This window comes from Ammospiza nelsoni, chromosome 3 (assembly GCF_027579445.1).
Source record: "Ammospiza nelsoni isolate bAmmNel1 chromosome 3, bAmmNel1.pri, whole genome shotgun sequence".
NCBI lineage: Eukaryota > Metazoa > Chordata > Aves > Passeriformes > Passerellidae > Ammospiza > Ammospiza nelsoni.
The window spans coordinates 33026501-33048585 of record NC_080635.1 but is presented as its reverse complement, the minus strand read 5'-3'; the positions used below and the strand labels follow the sequence as shown (position 1 = coordinate 33048585).

General features: G+C 40.5%; 2 protein-coding genes across 9 annotated transcripts in view; one reads left to right on the top strand and one right to left on the bottom strand.

Annotated features, from left to right (window-relative positions):
* Nucleotides 1–10378, bottom strand: part of SDCCAG8 (SHH signaling and ciliogenesis regulator SDCCAG8) — a 104762-nt gene extending 94384 nt beyond the window's left edge. For all 3 annotated transcript variants that reach the window (XR_009418014.1, XM_059467290.1, XM_059467291.1), the window contains exons 1-4: nucleotides 10151–10378; nucleotides 3816–3977; nucleotides 3625–3707; nucleotides 81–194 (exon numbers count right to left, since the gene is read on the bottom strand). Coding sequence is in view for 2 of the 3 variants with exons in the window: in XM_059467290.1 (XP_059323273.1) it covers nucleotides 81–194; nucleotides 3625–3707; nucleotides 3816–3977; nucleotides 10151–10217 (426 nt within the window). In the remaining variant the exon portion in view is untranslated. The remainder of the gene's footprint in view (nucleotides 1–80; nucleotides 195–3624; nucleotides 3708–3815; nucleotides 3978–10150) is intronic.
* Nucleotides 10379–10820: 442 nt separating this feature from the next.
* The window catches only part of CEP170 (centrosomal protein 170), a 94624-nt gene continuing 83359 nt past the window's right edge, over nucleotides 10821–22085 (top strand). For all 6 annotated transcript variants that reach the window (XM_059467348.1, XM_059467347.1, XM_059467350.1 and 3 more), the window contains exon 1: nucleotides 10821–10980. The gene's annotated coding sequence lies outside the window, so the exon portion shown is untranslated. The remainder of the gene's footprint in view (nucleotides 10981–22085) is intronic.

Below are 22085 nucleotides of genomic sequence, written 5' to 3'. Positions count from 1 at the left end.
TTAAATGTAAGCTGCTTTTAATGCAGTTCTTCACATTTGGGGGACCAGGGTTTTAGTAGGCCAAATAAGTTATCTGATACCTTGTAAAACTTCACTTCTGCTTCCAAATGTTTAATGTACTGTGACTGATCAGAGATTATAGGAACAAGATCGAAAAGGGCTGGTAGGTCTGCAGGCACAGCTTCTGGGGGCTTCTGAAGGAGGTAAAGAACAACACGTGTTATGTTCTGATTTTCCATTATTGCAGTAAGATCTTGCTTGCACACAGAATACAACCTACAGTTTTCTGGTAAGGCTTCAAAATGCACCCAGAATTGTTAATGGAGTCTTCTCCATTGACACTAGTTCACACTTCTGAAGGAAAACAAGTATCTTTATGCATATCCCTATTTTTGAAACACACACAATTCTAACACCTATGATTTTGGGTCACTAACATGCCTTTTCATGCAAAAATATTCCATGATATATTTCCTAAATATAATTGAAATCTAAAAGAGATCAAAGATTTAGACACTTACATCCTTGTTTTTAAATATTACTTTTGAAGTATTCACCATTGAAAAAAAAAACAACCAAAAAACCCAAACCAAACCTGAACAAAACCTCCACAAAGCAAAATGAAAAAAAAAAGCAAACCAAGTTACTAATGGCTATTACATGTACTAGTTATCTTATCAACAGGTTCTGCCAGCAATGCATTAAAATTCCTTGTCCAATCCTTATAAAGGTATAATCCTTAAATTAGGAAGAGATGAAAGTTTCTAACAACAAAAACCTTGCAATCCAATTATACAAATATAAGTACTGGCTTATAAAGAGGGGGACACTCTTGAGATATCTGGAACCAGGATTGCAGAGACAAATGGAGGATACCTAGAACTATCTGAAAAAACATCCTTTTAGAGAAGGAATTCTAAATTTGCCACATATTCTGCCTAGCTCAGTAGACATCAGTTCCATGTTCTATTGACTTAGAATTCATCCTGATTTAAATTCTTAATCCTAGCTACTTTAAAAATTAACACAAAAAAGGAGCCATGCTTGTTAAAGTATATATAATATAGCCTTGATAATATTTGTAAGTCATCTGTTTCTCTGGCTCCTATTCATCCATCCCTCTCCTCTGAAATGAACACCTTGCAGCTGAGACCTCCAGCTGCCTCCCTGACAAAATTACACCACAGCAATGTTAGAAAAATGTGGAAAAACTCCATTTCTATTGAAAGTATTTTTCACTGAAAAACAGTTCTAATGTTTAAACTGACAAACATCACTGTAATGTAAACAATAGTGCTAAGAAATTTTTCACTAAAAAGAAAATAACAGGTAGTATATTTTCTCAACACAAAAAGACCTCTGTGACTTTTTTTTTTTACCTTTTTAACAACATAATTGTTATAAACTGATTGTAAATAGATTTGGGATTTTTTAATTAATGTTCTCACAATAACATGTAAGATGGTGAAAGAACAGAGGTCAGAAGAGGCATGATTTTAAATCTGGCCAAATATTAAAATCAGAACTGAAAGACACATCTGATCAGTATGAATTACCAAACAATTATGCCTGAGTCTTGGAAATGCTGCTCACACTCAAATACTTAATACCAAAAAGGATTTTTAAAATATAAATGCTTAGCAGCTCTAGAAGCCAGCATTCAGCATGGTGACAAAGAGTTTTGCCAACATCACAAATAATTTAGCCCACCTTGTACTTTTCCAGAATGTCTCAAATCTCAAGCATCTAAACCACAGAATTACAGAAACTCTGCCATCCTATAAACTGGCAGGAGACAAGAGGAATCCATCACATCTCCAGCTATAAGAACAGAGTCAGGAACAGAGGTTGGGTGCAGCTAGGTTAGCCAAAACCCAGCTTGCAGAGCTGCAGTTGTTACATGAAGCAATCTTGCTGGGCCTTGACCTCAGGTGATAAAGTGTAGGGCAAAAGGAAAATTTCTGCACAACCATCTGGGTGTAATCAAAGAAAGGATTTAATCATTTGATGTCTATTGCAGCTTTAATCTATAGGAAAGAAAAGGGAATTTAGTTGCAACAATATTATTTATATATATGAAGTGTGGTAAAAGTTAGTAAAGTGTATAGTTTTTGTGAAATGTTGTATTTGGTATAGATCCTGCTGTCATTTCTTATTCAGCAGTCATTGGGTATTTCAGCATCACTCAAAGCAAAAGGTTAAGGTTACTCATAATCTAAGTTGGCTTTTCTCGACCTTTAGAAAATTGGATTCTTCTTATACAAGAAGCATTTCTGCAGTGTCCAGGAAATCACCGGACAAGCTCATATTTCATGAGGGCTTGGCCTTATTTTTGGTGTGTGTGCACTTTTGCAGTTTAACATTTTTTTGAGCTTTACACATGGTCTGCCTTCAGAACACTTCCATGTCCTCAAGCAGATGGAGGACAGCTGCAAAGGAGAGTAAAGGCACCACTTCACAGAATGTATCTCACTGGAAACTTCAAGAGGAAAAAATGGGGCAGTACTGTACCAATACAGTAAATTCCTATTTTTTTCTCTGTTTATTCCTTCATTCTTTGATCCTCTCCCTGAAAGCACTATCCAAAGTTTCTTAGATAAAAGTACTCCATTTTTAAAATTCTCCTCTCTAGTAAAACTTCCCAATATGAATAGAAAACTTCACCAAAGGTGGAATAACAAATTCTTTCCCTCCCTTCCGAGGCTAAATACAAACCGATACCAATTCAGGTCATGCCAAAGCCATCCAATGATCCATCAATCCCTTGAGCTACAAAACACTAACTCTTTCCTATGCCATTATGAGGCAAAATACTTGGAAGGACAACCATACTAAACTCGTGGATGTTAGAACACTCAAAGTTAACTTTAAATAAAATTCCTTAACATCAGCACAGCAGAGCTACGCTCATTACACAGGCTGAAAGCAGCACAGCAGGAATACAGCTTTTAGATTATTCTGCTGTTAACTCTGACAGCAAAGAGCTGCTTGTCTTGCTTAGTATAAGCCAAAAATATTTAGTGTAGGCCATCAAAAGATAAAACTGCAGCAGTGCCTTTGAATTCTTTTTCTGTGAAGATTCTAGCAACTCTCAGCTGCTCTGTAACTGAACAGTGCATCACACGTACTGTGGTGCAATTCTGCTTCAATGAAGCAGCATCTGAGAAGCCCTTGTAAGGGGCTCCTTGTAAGGTTTACTCCTTGTAAGGGAGTAAACAAACTTTGACAGAGACAACTTCATTTTGGCAGAGAACTACAAAATCTGTTTTTGCATGAACATCTCTAACTCTTTAAAGAAAAAGCATAGTTAAAGCATAAGGAGGATACTGACAATCCTTAAGGTTCAGTCAAAGGAAAAAAGAGCCTGCTTTTTCAGAAATTTTTCTTTGTTGTCTATCCCAAGTGTTTTCAAAACAAAAAGGATGGATGACCATACTACAAAAAGAGGAGAAAAGTATAAACCCTCTATTATAGATTCCTTTTTCTTCCATTACGGTCATAGTCTCAGGAAGCTCCCATATTTAAGACTGTTAAAATTATTCAATGATTCCTTTTTTCTCTTTATGCTATAAAGTCAACATGCATGCCATTTATTCAAACACAAATGAAACCAGAAAAACATACATGGAATGAATTTTTCCTTCTTGAGGGAGACTCTTCGCTTTCCATTCTTTCTTGGTGTTGCAACAAAATTTTAAGTTGGTTAACTAGGAAGAGATAAAAACCATTATAACCAATAAATAATTACTTTTTTTCATTGAAATTAGTATAACTTCTAACAATGTTTTAGCCATTTGCTTTCAGAGCAGTCTTACCAGCATGACTGTGCTGGAGTTCCTGACTGGCTGCAGTCCCACAGTCGTCACTGGCCCTGTCTGCATTGTCACTGTCCTCATCCACTGAGGACTGGTCAAATCCAGTGCCATCACCTTTTGCCAAGGCATGTTTCAGTTGAGAGATGCTTTCACTGGCACGCTCTAAAAAAAACCAACCACATCATTAGCCACAAGAAACAACAAAAAAGAAAGTATTTACTGGCTATTATTTTAAATGGGAAAAAACATAAGAGAACTACAAGCATTTAGCATGTGTCTGGTTTGACTACTTGACCTAAACTCAGCCGCTGGAAGCAATTATCTAATACAAATAGCCAAAAAACCTATGTAAATACTAATTTTCCAGAGAAGAGCTAAACATAGCATCTTAGCGCCTCAATACATTAGGACTCTGCAGGAGCACAAGTAATAATATACTTGACCCTAAAATATTTCCTAGCATATGCACCTTCCATACTTTTCAATGAACCTAAAGCTCATGCTACATTTTCTACAATATGCAAGATTGGAAACCAAGAAAAATATTTTTGCATTTTAGTGATACCACTACACATTATTACAAAGCAACATGTCACACAATGAAACAAATACCTGAGTAAATAAAGTAATAACTCAGAAAACCAAGCCATCATAAAATAGTTATTAAATAAAGACCAATCACTTCTGAACAGCATGAAACATGAAAAATAAATAACAACACACACTATTCTAGAAAAAACACCCAACACACACAACAGAAAACCTCTATCCACATAAATATAAATATTTTCAAGAACTGACTCACTGACAGATGATACAGTAAAGGTCTTATCTAATGTTCAATATATTTTTTCTTTGTATTCTTTTCTAAATTTTTTCTTGGATTCAGCTGACTTCACAAAAATCATAAGCATATTTTAAACAGTCAAAATGTAGTAAAACAAACCCAAATACCATTTACAAGGCAATGACTCAGAAAAGAAGGGTTTAGGTCAAATATTTCACTTTTGGCATACTTAAGCTCTTCTTCCTTTCTTGAGCATTCCATGATGCTATGAGGGCAGAAGAGCTAATTGAGAAATGGCAGAAGTAGCTCACTGATGCAATGGCTTAGATATTTAGCAAGCTATGTTGCAATTATTTTTTGTCAAGAAGTGTTCAATGTCATTTAAGTTGTCATGTGGTGTGTCATCTGAGAGCATTAAAGTTCCTTCATTTCCCCATTCCCTGCAGATGTCTGCCAGAGAACCCCAAAGTACCAGTATTTGCTCTCTAGCCAAGGGACAAACAACAGAACAAACCAAACCAGAACCAACCAAGCCCATATATACTGGTTTTCCCAGAACTTCTCTCTCTTTGTAGTATTACAGCTTCTGAACTCCAAGCTATTACTTCATCCACAAAGATAACAGAGATCTTCTTACACTCTGTCCTCTTTCCCCATAAACATACAGGCCAGTTGTAGTGAACACAATAAAACCATTATCAATGGCACACTGATGCCAATTTTTTTTTTGACAACACTTTCCTGCCTCTGAAATAATGTCACCATATTCTAGAAAGCATCATCATCAAGTATTTCCTTAAATTTCTTAAAATCTTGCCTATTTCCAAACTACTGATGTTGCTGTCATAGGCAAAACACTCTCCACTGGGAAACTGGGAATTAGGAGGTCCCAGTGGTGTGGCTTTACAGATACAAGAAATCCAACACTTAGTTCAGTAAGAGTTGAACTGGATGCCTAAAAGAGAATAAATACATGACAATATTTTTTATTTCCAAAGTAAGGAACATAATTTTGGGCATTAGGATATAAGACAGTATACCAAGAAGTGGAAAGACTATGTTTGTTGTTTCTTACAATGTAAAAATATTATTTTTAAATATGAAAGAATTTTAAAAAAAACACTGTGGATGCAAAGTACAGGACAACAAAGAACAAGATTAATTTTTTAATGAATTAAGAAGCAATTAATTTTTAAGTCTTCCCAATTCCATCTGTTTCAGTTAAGCTACTCCTGTAATAGTATATTTTATAGAAACATAGCCTCAAGTGAAAACATACTTCAAAACCTGCTCACATGCAGCACTATGATTTGCATATCAAAATCAATCAGCACCTGTCTTTTCAATGTCTGAACAAGACTCTACAAATAAAATCCAAACATGTATTCCTGTTCTATGCTAAAACATCATTGAAGTGCTATTTCCTATTGGAACAGCTGATGATATAATTGAATTTGGACTCATGTGGATTGAAACTTCAAAAAAAACCAAAAACTTACTATTAAGCCCTTTGGTTTTCAGTGTTCAAAGGATCTGAGATGATTATGAAAAATGACAAGCTAGCACCCAAATCTGATGGATCAAACTCAACACATAAAAAAAAAAATCAGTGTAACAATAATTTGACGCTGAAGTCAAAACAGGAAAAAAATCCAGAAGGCATTGAGTCAGTTTAGCATTGCCTACACAAGAGATGTTTTCTCAAGCACTAACTGTACAGAGCTCTTTTTTTAAAGAGTACTCCTTTAAATGAAAGCACCAAAGTTGCCTCATTCATGGACTCGGAAATGCCATAGAAAATACTCTAGGAGCAAAAGAATCAATCATCCAAAACAACAGAATTGCCTGAAAGACATGGAAAATAACTCCAGCTGGTAGAACCATTAAGCAGCATAAATTGAAGAAAACAAATAGCAACAGTATGAAGAAGTTGTCACCCAAACCTAACAGTCTGGTTCTAATAATGCCTACAAGAACATGAAGTTACTGGCTATAAATTCAACAAACAGCATGACTTGCGGATATCTCATGGTTCCCAATCAGCAAACAGCCTTAGAAAAATAGAGAAGGAATTACACCAATTCTTTAGGTCTTAAAAAAACCCTGTAGAATTTTTGTGAAACAGTAACTGACAAAACAGACAATTTAGACACCCTAGTGAAAGCAGAAAGATTATAGACATTTAAAGAAAACTTTCCTGTCCAAAATAAGATCAACATTTGCTTCAATTGACAGCTAAAAACCTAAAATATTATACCATATATCTTTTCAGTCAAGTAAGTGCTGAAAAATATGGAAACTGAGAATTTGGTTATAGGGTTTTTTGTATTTAGCACATCTTGGAACTTTACTTCCCATTCTGACATCCAGCTCTTCTTTCTTGGCTGCCAAACACAGGCATGCTCCTGTGGAAAGTAACATAGTATATGGCAGTTTTGAGACTAAAAGTGTCCTGTCTATCCCTACCTGTGCTGCTAGGATTTTACATGCAGTAATGAGCAATACCAGGCTGTTCATTAGTCAGGCCTCAAAAGATCCCAAGATGTGTGAAATGCTCAGCTGTTCCAAAATAATAAATCCTTCTGATTTGGTTTCTTGGTCTCTTTTTTTATGAGAAATAGGTAATTTTCAGCATAACTTTTACCAGGTTATCATCTTTAAAAGCACAGCTGCAGCAGTCATTTTCACAAGTTCCTATACCAGCCCTTTCTGCAGAGCATTAAGTATTTGCCTAAGTTCTAGAAACCCCACATGTGAAAACCTCATTGCCAAGTTCCTTGTGGCAGATTCCCCACCTTTAAAAAAACATTTTGTATTCAGAAGAATACCTAGAAACACCTGCCAAATAAAAATAAAAGGCCTAAGCAAAAAAAAAAATTAAGAATGTAATTCTAAGCTGCTTCAGTGTGACAGCTAACTTGTAGTGATGGAAACTGGGCCACATACTCACTTTTCCTAAGATGGCTTTGACTTCCCATCTCTCCTGTTTTATTTTTGGAACCACATAAAACAGCCATAAAATTTTATTCAGAAAAATCTTATCTTGTCATCCGTTTCTCTTAGGGTTTCATCTCCATTCTCTGAAATTATGTAAGACACTCCACTCAGCAATGCAGTGGAATACAGAATGTATTTTCCACAATATCCTAAGACAGACTTGAGGTAGACAAGTGTATCAGGCTCAGTAACAATCCTAAAAAGGATTGTTTGCCCCTCCTTTGCTCCTGCTTTTTCACTGTCTCAGGTCCAACAGTGAGCCAGTGCTCTTTACTGAAGAGGCAGAAAACTCAGCATAAAAATATGAGCTGATAGTTCTCTGTTCAAGAAACCAGAAATATGCTCAAAACAAAGAACTGGACTCTAAATAGTCTTCTCAACTTACTGCTGTTAGGATAACAAGGGAAAGTCACAGGAAGGCATCATGCTCTGCTCTTGGCAGTGGTGCAGCAGAAAGCCCATTGGACATTCACATTATGCCTGTCAATTTTCAGTTATTAATATGAATACAGCAGCTCACCACTTATTCTCATTTACAAAATACTTCTACTCCCTTGAGAACTTCTTATTAGAAATATTATCTCCCGAAGTTTTTAAGGTACATTTGAAATCGTCTCAATTATATGAATGTTTACACAGTAACCTAATAATCCCAACTGTACAAATACCATACTCTTAACTTAGTACTACACATAGCATTAAAGACTTTCATTATACAAGGTCAGGAAAAGCTGCATTATAGAACCTCTGTTATTTATCAAAGCCTCTCTGTTGAGCTCTAAGACCAGTTAGGTCTTAATCAGGTTTTTTTGGTCCAGATTTCTGCCCTCTGGCCACTAGACTCAGTTGACTGAACACTCAGGCTCCCTGTCTGCTGAAGCATTTCATTTTGCAACAAAGGACACTGCACTGAAGTAATCAGTTGGTCTTTGAGAACTTAAGCACCTTTCCATCAAACTGAGTAAGGCTGTAAAGTGATTCTTCTGGTGTCCAGCATGGGTGGAGAAAACCTGTTGCCATGAGCTCAGCCTGCCTCCAGATAATGTTAAGCATTACAGGCAGGTTAAGAATGCTGTATTTCAAAAACATTAAATAATGCCCAAAGCATGCCACATAAAATTGCAGAACCTGGATGACAGGGTCATCCCAACAGGGAGAAAAATCTCAAGCTGTATAACAATATAAGAGAAATAGGTAAAGCATTAGGTTTGACAACTTTGATGACCTATTTGTCCTACAGTAAATTCCTAACACTGGTAGTAATGATGTGGGAAATGCTTTACAGCTCAAAGGAGTTAAAAATTGTACATCACTGAGAAAAAAAAAAAAAAAAAAAAGAGGTTCTTTGAGAAACACAATGAAATTTAGGTTATATTGCCCCTGTATTGGGGTTGTTTGTGCATCATCATATTTATTTCTTCATGAGAGGCGCCCCCAGATATATGAAATCAAAACTACCTTGGCATTGTATGAAAAGAAAATTCTTGTTTCCAAAATTGTAAAGAGGAAAGGCTCACCAGAAATTCAGGTTGTGAAATTATTTAACAAATATAACAGATGCAGTGTAAGAGGATCCAGTCAGAAAAAGATAAAATGAAAATAAGTTGTATGAAGGGAATACATGCATCCAATGTATCCATTAGATATGGTCAGCTCTAACAGTCTCACAGTTAAACAGCCCTGATATTTGAGAGCCTAACTGTTCTGCAATGACTGTTACCTGCAAGTGTCAGGTAGCATTACCATGCCCATTTCATCTACAGGAAAAGTAAACAGAAATCATTCCTCAAAGTTCTGTCTTGGAACAAAAGAAATCTATCGCTAATGTAACGAACTGACGCTGCTTCGAAAAGGAAGTAAAAAAATATTTGCTGAGAATCGAGTATCAAGTAGCTATTTGAAAATGTTTCCATAGTTTTATCCTTGTTTCTTTCTTTTTTTGGCAACGTTGTTTCCCATGGCACAGGAAACATCCCAACAGGCCATGTGGGGGTGCTGTGCTCGGAACACAACTTTTCGCACCGGCAGGTTCGCATACCCACAGACTATCCGCCGGCTTTCTTCAGAATCGCATACCCACAAACTATCCGCTGGCTTTCTTCCGAATTCGGACATTTACCTTGCCCAGCCAGTGACAGTCTGAAGGCAGGCAAGCCCAGGTGTCACGGTGACAGGTTCAGGAGCTCCCTGTCGGGCTATACACCGCGCTTCTTGGACAAAGCGGCACGTATGAAACCACTCGCTGACACGGGAAACAACCACGCGCATCAGAATCCATTTGTACCCTCATCTTTACCACAACTAGAATCCGACGCTTCAAGGATGGCCAAAATCCTCACACGAACCAGAACCGCCCCCGGAGCGGTCCTGCCCGAGCCGCGTTACGGTCAGACGGGAGCGTGTCACGGCGAGAACGGCGCCCGCCATCGGCTGTGGGGACAGCCCGGCACAACTTCCCTGCTGCGCGCCCGTCCCAGCCCGGCCGGGGCGCTCCGCGGGGCGGGGGCAGCCACACACCCGGGCGCCCTCACCCCGCGCCCGTGCAGCTCACCTCGGAGGCGCCTCTGGTACCGCTCCAGGGACTCCTCCAGGGCGCGCTCCCCGCGGGGCTCCCGCATCGGGACGCCGCTGGCCACCGGGGAGCAGCCGGCGCTGCGCCCCGGCACCGGGGGCTCCCCGCGGCGAGGCTGGGGGATGGTAGTTCCGCTCGTTCTACCTTCCCGCGTTGGGCTCTCGCAGGAGCCACCTGCGGAGATCTCTCCGGCTCCTGGTGGCCGACCGTTGCCGTCGGCCGCCGCAGCTGAGACTAGCCACGCCAGGAATCCGTCGTGCTTCCCGATGGCGGGAATGCCGCCTCCGGGACTACAAGTCCCGGCATGCACCGCGCCGCCGGAGACAGAGTCCCCGCCCGCCGCCCACCCCCGGCAACCGGGAAAGGGTGGTCGCCACAACCCGTCTCCCCTTTGTTGTGGATCGCGGCCGCAGTCGCGCCTGCGCACAGCACAGCCTGTCCGCCTACGCCCTCGGGCCTGCGGCGGGCTCAGCGCCGGTCCCGCCACGGCCGGGGCGGATCGGAGCGGGAAGCACCGTTTACCTCCCGCCATCGCCCGCGCGGGGAGCGCCCGCAGCCCGGGGAGCGCTATTGTCTGCGGGCGGCGCAGGCGCACGCGGCCCTGCCGCCGCCGCCGGGCCCCAGCGCGTGCGCAGTGCGGCGCGGTGCCGCGGTGCCGTTAGCCGCCGCTATGTGCAGGGAATAACGCCGGGGCCGTTGCCAGAGGGACACCGAGCGCTCCGCCCTCGCTCCCGCATCCCGCGGGATGCCGGCCCGCTGAGCACCCGCTAGCGACGGCCCCTCCCCGGCGCGCGAGCCTCCTCGGAGGGGTGAGTGAGGATGATGCTGCTGCCGCCGCCGCGCTGGGCTGCGGGTCGGGCGGGAGCCGTGGCGGGGAGAGGGGCCGCGGTCCGCCCGGTGCCTATTGTGTCCGGAGGTGCCCGCCCGCCGGGACCCGGGCGGGCTGCGGCCGGCGGAGGGGGAGGCAGCACGGTGTGGGCACAGCCCGCTCCCCCTCCCCCGTCCCCGCCGGGCCCGGAGCTGACTCCGCGCCCCCGCCTCCCTTTCCCCTCGCCAGCGCCGGGCGATCGCCGGGGCCGGGGGGCATCCCGCATCTGGCATTCGGTGCTGCCCTGCCGGATCCCGCTGCCCGCGTCTCCCTGCCCCTTCGCACCCGCGGGGCGCCCCCGGCACACCCACCCCCGGGGCTGCGCAGCCTCCCCTCCCGCGGGCGGATTTCCGCGGTTCCTCCGGAGACGTTTCCAGAGGTTTAATTTTTTTTTTGGGTGACCTTCTTTCACTGCCTGCCCCGGGGCTGGAGGCAGCATGTTTCTCCGGATTTAAAAATCAGTGACGCCCTTCGACTGGGATGCGGCGTTTCCCCCCATCTTCTTAAAATAATGTCTTCTGTGAAAGGGTGATGGAGAAAATCTGCGGGTTTCGCCTTTTCTCGTATTGCGTATTTCCAGCCGACGAGTCAGGTCCGCTGCTTCCCAAAATATCCTACCGAAGGCGTGAGCTTTTCCTTTTTCCAGGCGCTTCCCGGGAAAAACATGAAATCAGGGTTTTTGTCCCCGGCGGCGCGGAGCAGCCGGGCCCACTTTGTGCGCCCGCCTTGGGGACGAACGGGTTACTGCGCTAACAAAAACCCGATGGCGATTTTCGAGCAGAAAGCGGCGTCGGGCGGAGGAAGCGGGCGGGAGGGGCGGAGCGGGGCGCGGGCGCGCCCCGGGGCAGCGGGGAAGGGAGCCGGGAGCCGGGCGGGCACGGCCAGCGCTGCCTTCCAGCCCCGCCGGCCGCCCTGTGCTGAGCGCCTTTCCAGCACAAGCCAGCAATTAGCCCATCAGTGCTCGCGGCTTGATGGGAAAAAAAAAAAAAAAAAAAAAAAAAGATGTAGATGGTATGCTGATGAGTTGTGTGTACATAAGGATTGCGTTATTGTGACAGGAGATTAGATAGCATCCACTGATCTGCACTTGGAGGAAATTATTTTCTTCCCTGTGAAAGCAAAGGTACTCATAAAATATTTAAGTACTTTGAAAGAATAAAGCCTGTTCTAGCACTGCGATGATCATCTTTTCTCCTTTGGAATGCCATTCAATGCTTTGTGACAGCGCTCTTGGCCCTAGGCTTGCGTCTGCAAAATGATATGTGGGATGGGACAGTTTTTGTAAACTGAACGGAGGAGACATGATTACATATGCTGTGATTTCCTATGATTAATTTCCTCTAGGAATTACTTTATGTCCAGATGCTGAGAAGTCTGTCTTGCTAAACTCTGCTGATATGGAAGCTCCTCAACTTTCAACTTTATTTAACGAGGAAAAAGTTAAACATAAACACTGCAAAGAATCTCACTTCATTCTTTGATTAACACTATTTAAAACACTTTTTCAAACACTTTTTCACTTTCATGTAAATGTTCTGTTCTCGTTGGCTTTTTTTTTCTTTCCCTTTGTCTGATGGAGGTTAGGAAGGCTGGCTGAATAGAGAGAGTAGTGCAGCTGGGGATACAAGGAATTTTGTCAAAATCTCAAGAATCTTGAAGTTATTTGGAATGGATCAGATTAAAATGCTTTCTTTAATTCTTTTGAAGAGAAACCTTCTAAGTTGTTACCAAACTTTGGCATGACAGTGCATTGTTTGGGGAGTGGTTTTGACATATGACTATTTCCCATATCTAATCTGAATTTTGAAAAAAACAATGTTTTATTTCTGTATTGAGTTTCATCTGCTGTGATGGACTTGACAAGCAAAATTTCTTAAAAAGTCTGATGATAACATACAAGCCAGAAAAGCTCCAGCTTATGAAAATGGACTGGAAAAGTCTTATGTTGATTGTAAGTGAGAGCTTGGAAACTTCGTTAAATACCTGGAATGAAACCCAAGGCATGAGAAGTTGCAGAAATGGATTTTGCAGTACCATTTCCAGTTCTTGGCATTGCAGGGAGAAGGTATTTAATGTATATTGATACCATAGTATCTCCTTGATTCAGGACAGTTTCCATGTTAGCACTGCTTTTCTTAGCTTTGCAGGCAGAATGGAACTGAGACACAACAGATTGTTTTTACTTTAGCTAGAAAGCAAAGAAAAGCTGTGAAATTCTGGTTTTCCTTTAGAAAATTCTGAACCAAGGCATCAGATATGGAATATAGGAGATATGGCATACAGAAGTAAATTCTCTCTACTTCTAGCACTTGTGAGGTTGTAAAGGAACACAATGGCACTTCCCCCTGTTTGAAGAATATGCATAATGTAGTAAAAATGGATTCTGTTGTGACCAAGAGACTGCAATTTGAGAAAAGGAAGTTGTTTGTGACTGAGGGATGGAGCTTCAAGTCTGCTGCCTGGGAGCTGGGGTTGGATGTGTGTATCTCTTCTAAAATGCACATTTTCCCTGTGCTGATTGAGCCTGTGGGAGCCTTCCATTGTCTGTAGGTTTGTAATGCTCTCACCAAAGGCCTGCGTGTCTTCCGTTCTAGTATTGATCCGTGTGTGTATCCATGTGTTTTCGAGGGACTGCTCTAGTGAGAGCAGCTTCCTTCAGTGCTCAGTGCTGATGTTTCCCTGGATCACAGTCCAGCTAGGGCACTGAATGGGGCAGGTGTCATGGGGAAAAGTAGTGTGTGATGAGGTGACTTAAACTGTAACAGAATGCATGCAAATAAGGGTGGGAAGAGAATTGCTTAAACAACTTAATGTATGTCTGTTGTACAGTTATACATTCAAAAAAATACAAAAATAAATTGCAAATGCCTAGTTCTGTTCTGTGGTTCAGTTTCTCTGACCCTACCACCAAAAAGCTGGGAGGTTGTTTTTGTTCTACAGGTGCATTTGTGGGTAGAGTGATCTTTTTAGTTAAAATTGTGTTTGACCTTCAAAAAATCCTTATATTTTAAATTGGTATGTATATAATTTTTTTTTCATATGTCAAAACCAGCTTGTCCTAGAGGTTTCAAATAAAAGCCACAATCATATTTTAGTAGATTGCTGATGTAATTAGATTTCGGGTGGGGAGACCTGTGTTTGGGAATGTATTCAGTGCTGCATCGCTGAAATTAAGGTGTGTTCTGCTGGCTCTTAGATTGTGGGGGAGAAGTAAGGGAGTGGGGTGGATATTAAAGAGACTGACTAGTTGTTCTCCTATCTTAATGGCTCTGTGTGGAGTATTCCCAGTCACTCCCTTCTCTTTGGGTTTGGTACAGCATGGCTGCACTGCTTTGTTGCAGTGACTCTGGTAGTTTACAAAGTACATGAGAAGTTAATTCACTCCACTAACGCAGGAGAACACTATTTCTTTTCTTTTTGTTTTGCTCTTTTTTTTTCTCCTTCCTCCCTTGGATTAGCAAATTGAATTATCTTATTGTGTGGTCAGCTGAGTGCCAGAGCAAGTACACAGAACGGGGTCAGCAGTGTCAAGCCAGGGAGAGGGGAATACTCATTTTTCCAGTAGCAAAGATAGATTTAGTCTGCTTTACTGTCCTGTATGGCTGTCCCCTGCACCATTAAAGGCTGCTGTGGTCAGACAGGAGGTGGGTTATGTATTAACCCAAGAAAACAAAAAATTAAGATACTGGGTTTGTTCTGATAGTCTTTATTTGGGGTCCTTGATATGTAAAATGTCCACAGCCACAGACTAAACATTCAGAACCTATCTCTGGAAGAAAAAAAAATTTCTCTGGAAAGTAAATGTAAAAAAAGGAAGGATGAGTAGTTCTGTGGCCTTTGTACTAGGATAAGCAGGATTTTTGGTCCAGGCTAATGTTGGTATCTTCTTCTTTATGGAATTTAGGGATGTAAATTTTCAAGTATTTTCATAGTTTTGTCTCTTCTATTTACTAGTTTTGAAGTATGTGGGTTTTGTGAATTGTAGGATGGTTCTAGTAGGAAGTGGTTTTGAGAAAGAGTAAGTTTTTAAATTCAAAACAGAGATGAAAACATAGTTTTTATTTTTATTCCTTGAATAGAATGTGATAAATTTTTCACATGTGAGCCCTGCAAAGCCCAGCTTTGTTTCTCCTTCTCTTTTTCTCCTCTGATAAACTGTTAGTGAAAAAATAGACTTTTCCTTAGCTAGGTGCTTTTCAGAGCTTCGGCATCACCCACTGGTGGGTCTAGTGGGCTGACTCAGATCCAACAACTGCAGCTCCCTTCCTGTCTTGCTCCTTTGGTTGGTTTTGCTTCTTTTATTGCAAGGTTTGGTGTTCTTGTAATAGACTCCTGTGTTTACTTGTTTCAATTCTCTTGAACTGAAATGTTTTATATTCTGATCTAGTCAGGGAAACTTAAGAGGGTATTGTCCTTGACAAATAGCTGAGTCTTCTGAAGTCTGTGTGGTGCATCTTCCAGATCTCATTTTGTACTTCATTCCAAACAAAATTCTGGTTCTGCTCATTTTGTTTCTTTCCAGGAAGAACTGCAATTATTGAGCTTTTCAGAGACATAATAACAGAAGTGGTGCCACTCTCTGGCATTTCCAAGATGTTTCTTTGTGCACAGGGTATTTAGTTAGTCTTCAGCTGTGGCATACGAAAAACTTGTAATCAATCCATTAGCAAGTCATTATGGTCTGAAAGTAGTAATACACCCAGTGCATTTAATCAGATGTACTTGCAACTTTTCCCTCAAAATTACATGCCCAAATAATTTTGTTGATGATCTTTCTATTCATTTGCAAATATTTGCCCATCTAAATATGCATTCTATTCTGTGTTCAAAACCAAAGCCTTTTCAATATTGTCTTATTTGTCTTCTCAAAGTGGATTGCTCTTCAGAATTAGGAAGAAAAATGCAGGAAGTTAAGAGTGTCACGATACCTTTTCAGTTTTCTCATGAACATACTTCCTGCTTTCATTAGTCCTACCTTCTCTCCTCCCTACCCTTAACCTAGCTGATTATTTAGCCCTGTGGAACCAGATCATCACAGGAGTCTTGATGTCAGGAATAATTCTACTTAACTTCACAATGTCATTTAATAACCCAAAAACACTTAAAGGGTAATATTGTAGCTTTACTTCTCTTTTTTTCCCCTTTGGAATCTTCCTTAAAATGGCCACATAGACAGACCTTTGTTCTGATTTGTACCCATTATCTTTTCTCCAAGAATAGGTATAACCTGGTGCCAAGGGAGAGTTGAAAAGAATGCAAGCAATATTTCTTGCTTTCTGCTGAGGCATTGCTCGCCTCCCATCTATTTTCTCCTTCAAACTTTTGGATAAGGTGTAGTTTCTGTTAAGGATTGTTCCTTCCACTTGGCCTTCATTTCTTCAATTGAGTCTTGAATAGGCAATTCAGTAAAAATGACCTAATTTTTTATTCATGTTCAGCATTATATCAGCTTAATTAAATAATTAAAGTCTTGGTTTTCTACAATTTGTTTTACTGCAAAAAAGCTGTCCCAGTTTTTTGAGAATAATGATGATTACTCTTCTGGTCATTCATGTCCTCTTTCTTTAAGTGGTCATGTTTTCTTTTTGTTGTACTTGGTTTTCAGGGGGTATAGTCAGGTGAAATAAGGGTGAAACCCTTCTTGTAGGAATGACTCTTTGAGGTGATTCACAAGTCAAAAGCTCAGCTTGAATTTTAATTTTAAGTTGACTGTGACACTGGCTATTACAAATATTTTTTTTAATTTTAAGCAGAAATTAATCAGGAAGCCTTTAAGGAGCCACTGGGAACCCAGAACTTGTTAGCTTTTGCATTAGCAAAGAGTTTTGAAGAACAATATTAACTTATTGACGTAAGAATTATGGAACCTGTATATTTTTTTCATGTTACAGATATACTGGCTTTGGTGATCATTGTGTGTTTGTTTTACTTTTGCAGTTCTTATTGATAAACATAATAAAAGGTCTTTTTCAAAAACTGTTTTTATTCTAAGTATTGTGCAGTCATCATGCTCTCATAGTCATTTAAACATCATGCTGATTATTTTATTGGGCCAGATTGGTGATAATTGAGTAGAGCCTTTATTTTGATGAAGTCATTGTAGACTTGAATCTTGAACAGCCTTAGTGAAATTAATTAGTTCTAAGTATGACATAATTCCTGCCTCTTTGTTTAGGTAAGTGTTTTTAGTTTCAACTTCTGGCATTTTGATCACAAATTCTGTGGCATGTTTTTAATGAATCAAGTCTTAATTAATCAGCTTTTAAATTCACCTTGTGATCTCTTTTTAGACAAGCTCCAGTCCTAATATATTACAAGGAATCCCGTGCCTAACTGTTGCTGAGTGCTCTGAGAGGTGCAATTGCATGCCCACTGTCAGTCCCACAGATGCCACATTACGTGGCATATCCGAGAGGCATGAATTGCTCAAGGTCTGAAATGAAGATTGGAAGCATATGAGTGTTTTTCATGTGAAAACAGATTCCTGATGGAGAGAAATGTCTCCAGTTGTTCTGTGGAGAGCTGCAATGAGGCTTCTGATGAACATGCTTTATTTTTTGGGGGGTTTTTTGTTGTTGTTGTTTGTTTTTTTTTCTTCTGTAGATAGTACCGTGTGGCTTTGTTCTCTTCAGTTTTTGTCATAGTTGGAGAACAGTAAGAAAGATAATGTTGCTGGCATAGAACTGAAATTAGTCAGTAGGATATAGTCAGTAGGATTATTATGGAAAAGAATAAGTATTTCAAAGAAGAACATTACCCAAAACCAAAACAAAACTAGCAGAAAAGAACACTAATAATAAGCAATGGAAGAATACGTTTGCACAAAAAAGTCAGGTTGAACTTAAGCTTGGATATAAATTGAGTCAATCACTTGAAGGCCCAGATATGGTCACAAACTTCTTTAAAATTCTTTTTAAAGTTTGACAATAACAATACTTGAAATAAGGTAGCCATTGCAGAAAATGTATCATTGTTTCTGTAATCATAGTTTGCCACTTGATGCCAAATCTTTATACCCTGTGGGTTTTTTTGGCTCTTTTTCTCATTCTGAATTTTATTTTTGGCTTCCTAGAGCATGGGTAAGTTTCTGTCTGCCCCGGTCTTAGTGCAGTCAGTGGCTCTTCAGGTGCTGCAGGTTACATCTGTGGATGGCAGGATCTGTTTTTACACAGCAACACAGAGCCCCATACAATTCTGTTGCATTATATTCTTTAGCTTGCTGTAAGAACTTTATTGCTTGTCATTAACCAATGTTTTCTTTTTCCATTTTCCTGAACTAAATACTACTTTCTCTAGTATTTGAAACATATAAATAACACATAATTGTCTTGCATACTGGATGCAAACACATTTTGCTTTTCTCCATTTTTGTGGCCTGAGTGCATTTTCTTTAGCACACTTTATTGGCAACTTCAGCTGTCAAAGTTAAATGTGTTAAGTGTTGTGTTGTTGAAGCTGCAAATAGCAACAGTCACCTTCTCCCTTAGGGCAGACTGATACTCCAGAGTCTGGTTTGTATTGAACTCTTGGAGGATTGTCGTTGCACGGGGCTTGTTTCAAAATGCTGCCTGGTTACTGGCTTTGAGGAGGTCACTGTTTGTGACAGAACAAGGAACTAAGTTATGCAGCCTTTCAATCACCTTTCAGTACCTGCATGTAGTTGAAGTGTTTTAAAGAGGCTTTTTTTATTCATCAGGGCTTGAGTTCTAGTGTATTCAGAAGTGAGAAATTTCTTTCTGCCAGAGTTTTTGATGTTGCTTTTGGTCTTAAATTTTACTTACCTCGTTTATATACCCACACAATAACCATTTTCAATTGGTTTGGCTAATATAGCTGTGTATTTACTTGAATATCCAACAAGATGAATTCCTTTAGAAGTCTGGACAGACTATAGCATATAATAAAGTCCTTTGAAATGTGGCAGTAAAAATAAAGGCTGAACCATCAAGACAACTGAATCAGGAAGTCATGAGTTATTTGTTGTCCAGTTTAGGCAAATGGAAACCTTTAATTTAATTTAAAAGTATGAATATTATCAAACATACTGCTATTTTTTGCATGGTTAATGAAATTAATTCAAACAGCATTGTGGGACAATACTAGTTTAAAGAGGTTAAGATCCTTGCATTCTTGGATTCTTTCCCTTTGTACAGTTTTATTGCAAAACCAAGAAAAGCATTAAGCCTTGCTATTTTTATCCTTTGTGGTTTTTGAGGGACAATGCCATTGATCTTAAAAAAATTATTCAATAATGTCCATGTATTGTTTTACATATATAGTTATTTCCATAGGAATTCTTCCTTTCTATTCATGATACTTATTCACATTAGGGATGACTGATCTAAAACAGATTTAGAAGACCAACATGAGATGAGAGACTAAGGATTTGATCATTGGGTGTCGTATAAAATATGGTTGAGCAAGTGAAAAAAGAATAAAATTACACACTGAAACATTTAACAAAGTATATAGTTTTAATATCTAATGGATAAATATTAAAAGCTACTTTATATTTGAATAGAAAGCACTGGACCAGGTTGCCCAGGGAAGTGGTGGATGTCCCATCCCTGGAGGTGTTCAAGGCGAGGTGGGGCCCTGAGCAACCGAGTCTTGTGGAATGTGCCCTGCCCATGGCAGGGGGTTTGGAGCTTGATGATCTTTGAGATCCCTTCCCACCCAAGCCATTCTGTGATTCTGTATTAATAGTCCTTACAATTCCTATAGATTTGTCTAAATAGAATAAGTCCTGTGAGGCTTAGGGGGATTTGGTGGAATTGCCTTGTGTTCTCATAGCAGCCTAAGCAGAGCTTGCTACTGGCTGTCCTGGTCCTGCCCTGTTCTCCCCTTTTCTGCCACTCTCACCTGCACAGCCTCATCCCTTTTGCTTTGGTCCTGCCCTGGTGTGTAGCTTCTGGGCACCATTCATTTGTTTATGGGAGGGGAGAAGAGCACAAGAGTTAGTGTGTGGCGAGCTGAACATTGAAACAGCCCGGCTCAGCTGCACAGGCACGTGTGGCCTGCAGCTGTGGTGAAGGGAGAAGTCCTGACTTTGTGGTTGGGGTGGGGTGAGAGGGCTGGGATCCTGGCAGCAGAGAAATGGCATGAGCTAATGTGCCACTACAGCTTCTTCACTTCAGCATTAGTTTGGTGAGGCTTAAAAGTGCCCCTTTGTCTGTCCACTGAATCTTCAATACTAGGATTTGAAAATAAGTCAATACTGTGAAGTTCTGGACATGCAAGCAACTCATGACAGGGTATCTTAATCTGAGTATTAGTGTTCTCAGTATATATTAATTAGATAGTATATATTAATTTTGCATAGTAACTGCTATTCCATGACAGATGAAGGGAACACAAGGTACTTCACACAAAGTAGGCTCCTTGAGATTTGCTGCAATACAAGTGTGTATAGAGGAGCTGCTAATAAGGAAGAAGTGCCACACTATAAATTTCACATCCCATACTGTTCCTGTATTTATATCTTTAAATTTAATTAAGCTACCTTCCCTGTTTCAGCTAGTAAAACTTAGGCACGGGCTGCTTCCCTCTTATAAATTCTGCATACACTGGAATTTTACCAAATATTAAAAGTTGTGCAGAATCTGAAAATGTGTTTTCTTTCTCTCTAACCAAATCTGCAAAAATAACTGAAAAGCACTTTGAAGTTGAGGATAAATTTTGAATAAAAATCAGTCTTTGGAGCTCTGTTGTTCATAGAGGGTTTTTTAACTACTTAGAATGAAAATGAGATAATAAAGACTAATTGTTTTGTCATGATTATTCAGTATTCTTTTATTTTTTCAGCTGCCTTTCTGTCTGCAAAAGATTGCAAGTTGTTAGTTACTGGTGTATTCTAGACCAGCTGTTTTCTAACTGTATAGTTCAACTTCTGTGGATGTATTGATGGACACAGTTGGACCATTATTAATGAAGCCTCTCTTTAATCCATTATGGTTGTCTGTGTGTTTATCTTGCAATGCCATGAGAATGCACTCATTTTGTTAAAAATGCTTGTGTGCCTGGATGGGATGGCCCTTAACTTGCTCATCTTAGGAGCCAAGTACAGGGAATGTTTGAATTTTTTCTCTCCCTCCCTCTAGCATGCAATAGTACATGGCTTGTGCAGTCAAGGCTAAAGGGAAAAGAAACCCCACTTCTGAAATTCTGGCATCATTGGAAAGCTCTTTGCCTTTGATTTGAAGCAAAGCAATCCTATTATGATAACATAGAAAAATATATGCAGGAGAACGAGTAATGTCTGGTTTCTTAGGGATGTGTCCTGCATCCCAAACTGTACTGAATCTCAACATGCACATGGGCTCACTCTTGCTCACTCTTGGGGAAAACAACTTGTTCTATTCCCCACAGTGTTCTGTGGGGAAAATAACTTGAGTGGCAAATGCCCTTCAAAGGCAGTGAGAGCACAAAGGAGCCATGTGAGCACAGGTCAGCCAGCAGGCTGTAAGGAGCTGGGAATTGTTGAACTTGTAGCACAGTGTTTCTAGTGGGACAACAGACTTGTTCTTTTGAACTTGTTCTGCTCAGCTCTCCATTTTCCTGAGACTGGAGCTTTGTAACTCTGAAATCTCCAGCTCTCTAAAGCTTGCTTTTGGGAGGAGCAATTGGTGGAAACAAAATGTTTGTTTAAGCCTTACTTCCTCAGCTAACTAAAAATGGTTTCAGTAAGAGTTCTAATTGCTAACTGTGTCGTAGAAAAAGAATAAATTTTTAAAAAACCCTGATGCACAGGAACTTCAATCTGAACATGAAGAAGAACTTCGTCACTGTGGAGAGGTTATTGAGTCTCCATCACTGGAGGTGCTCAAGAACTGTCTGACACAGTCCTGTGCTCTGGGATGAATCTGCTTGAGCAGGGAGGTTTGACCAGGTGACCCACTCTAAGTCCTTCCAACCTTACGCCTTCCAAGATGCTGTGAAACATAGAATAATTTAAAGAATACAGGATGTGAATTGTTCCAGCCTTTAACAATGGAACTCATAATGGTCTGTCTTAATCAACTTCTTATGCTCTTGTCTATATTTAGT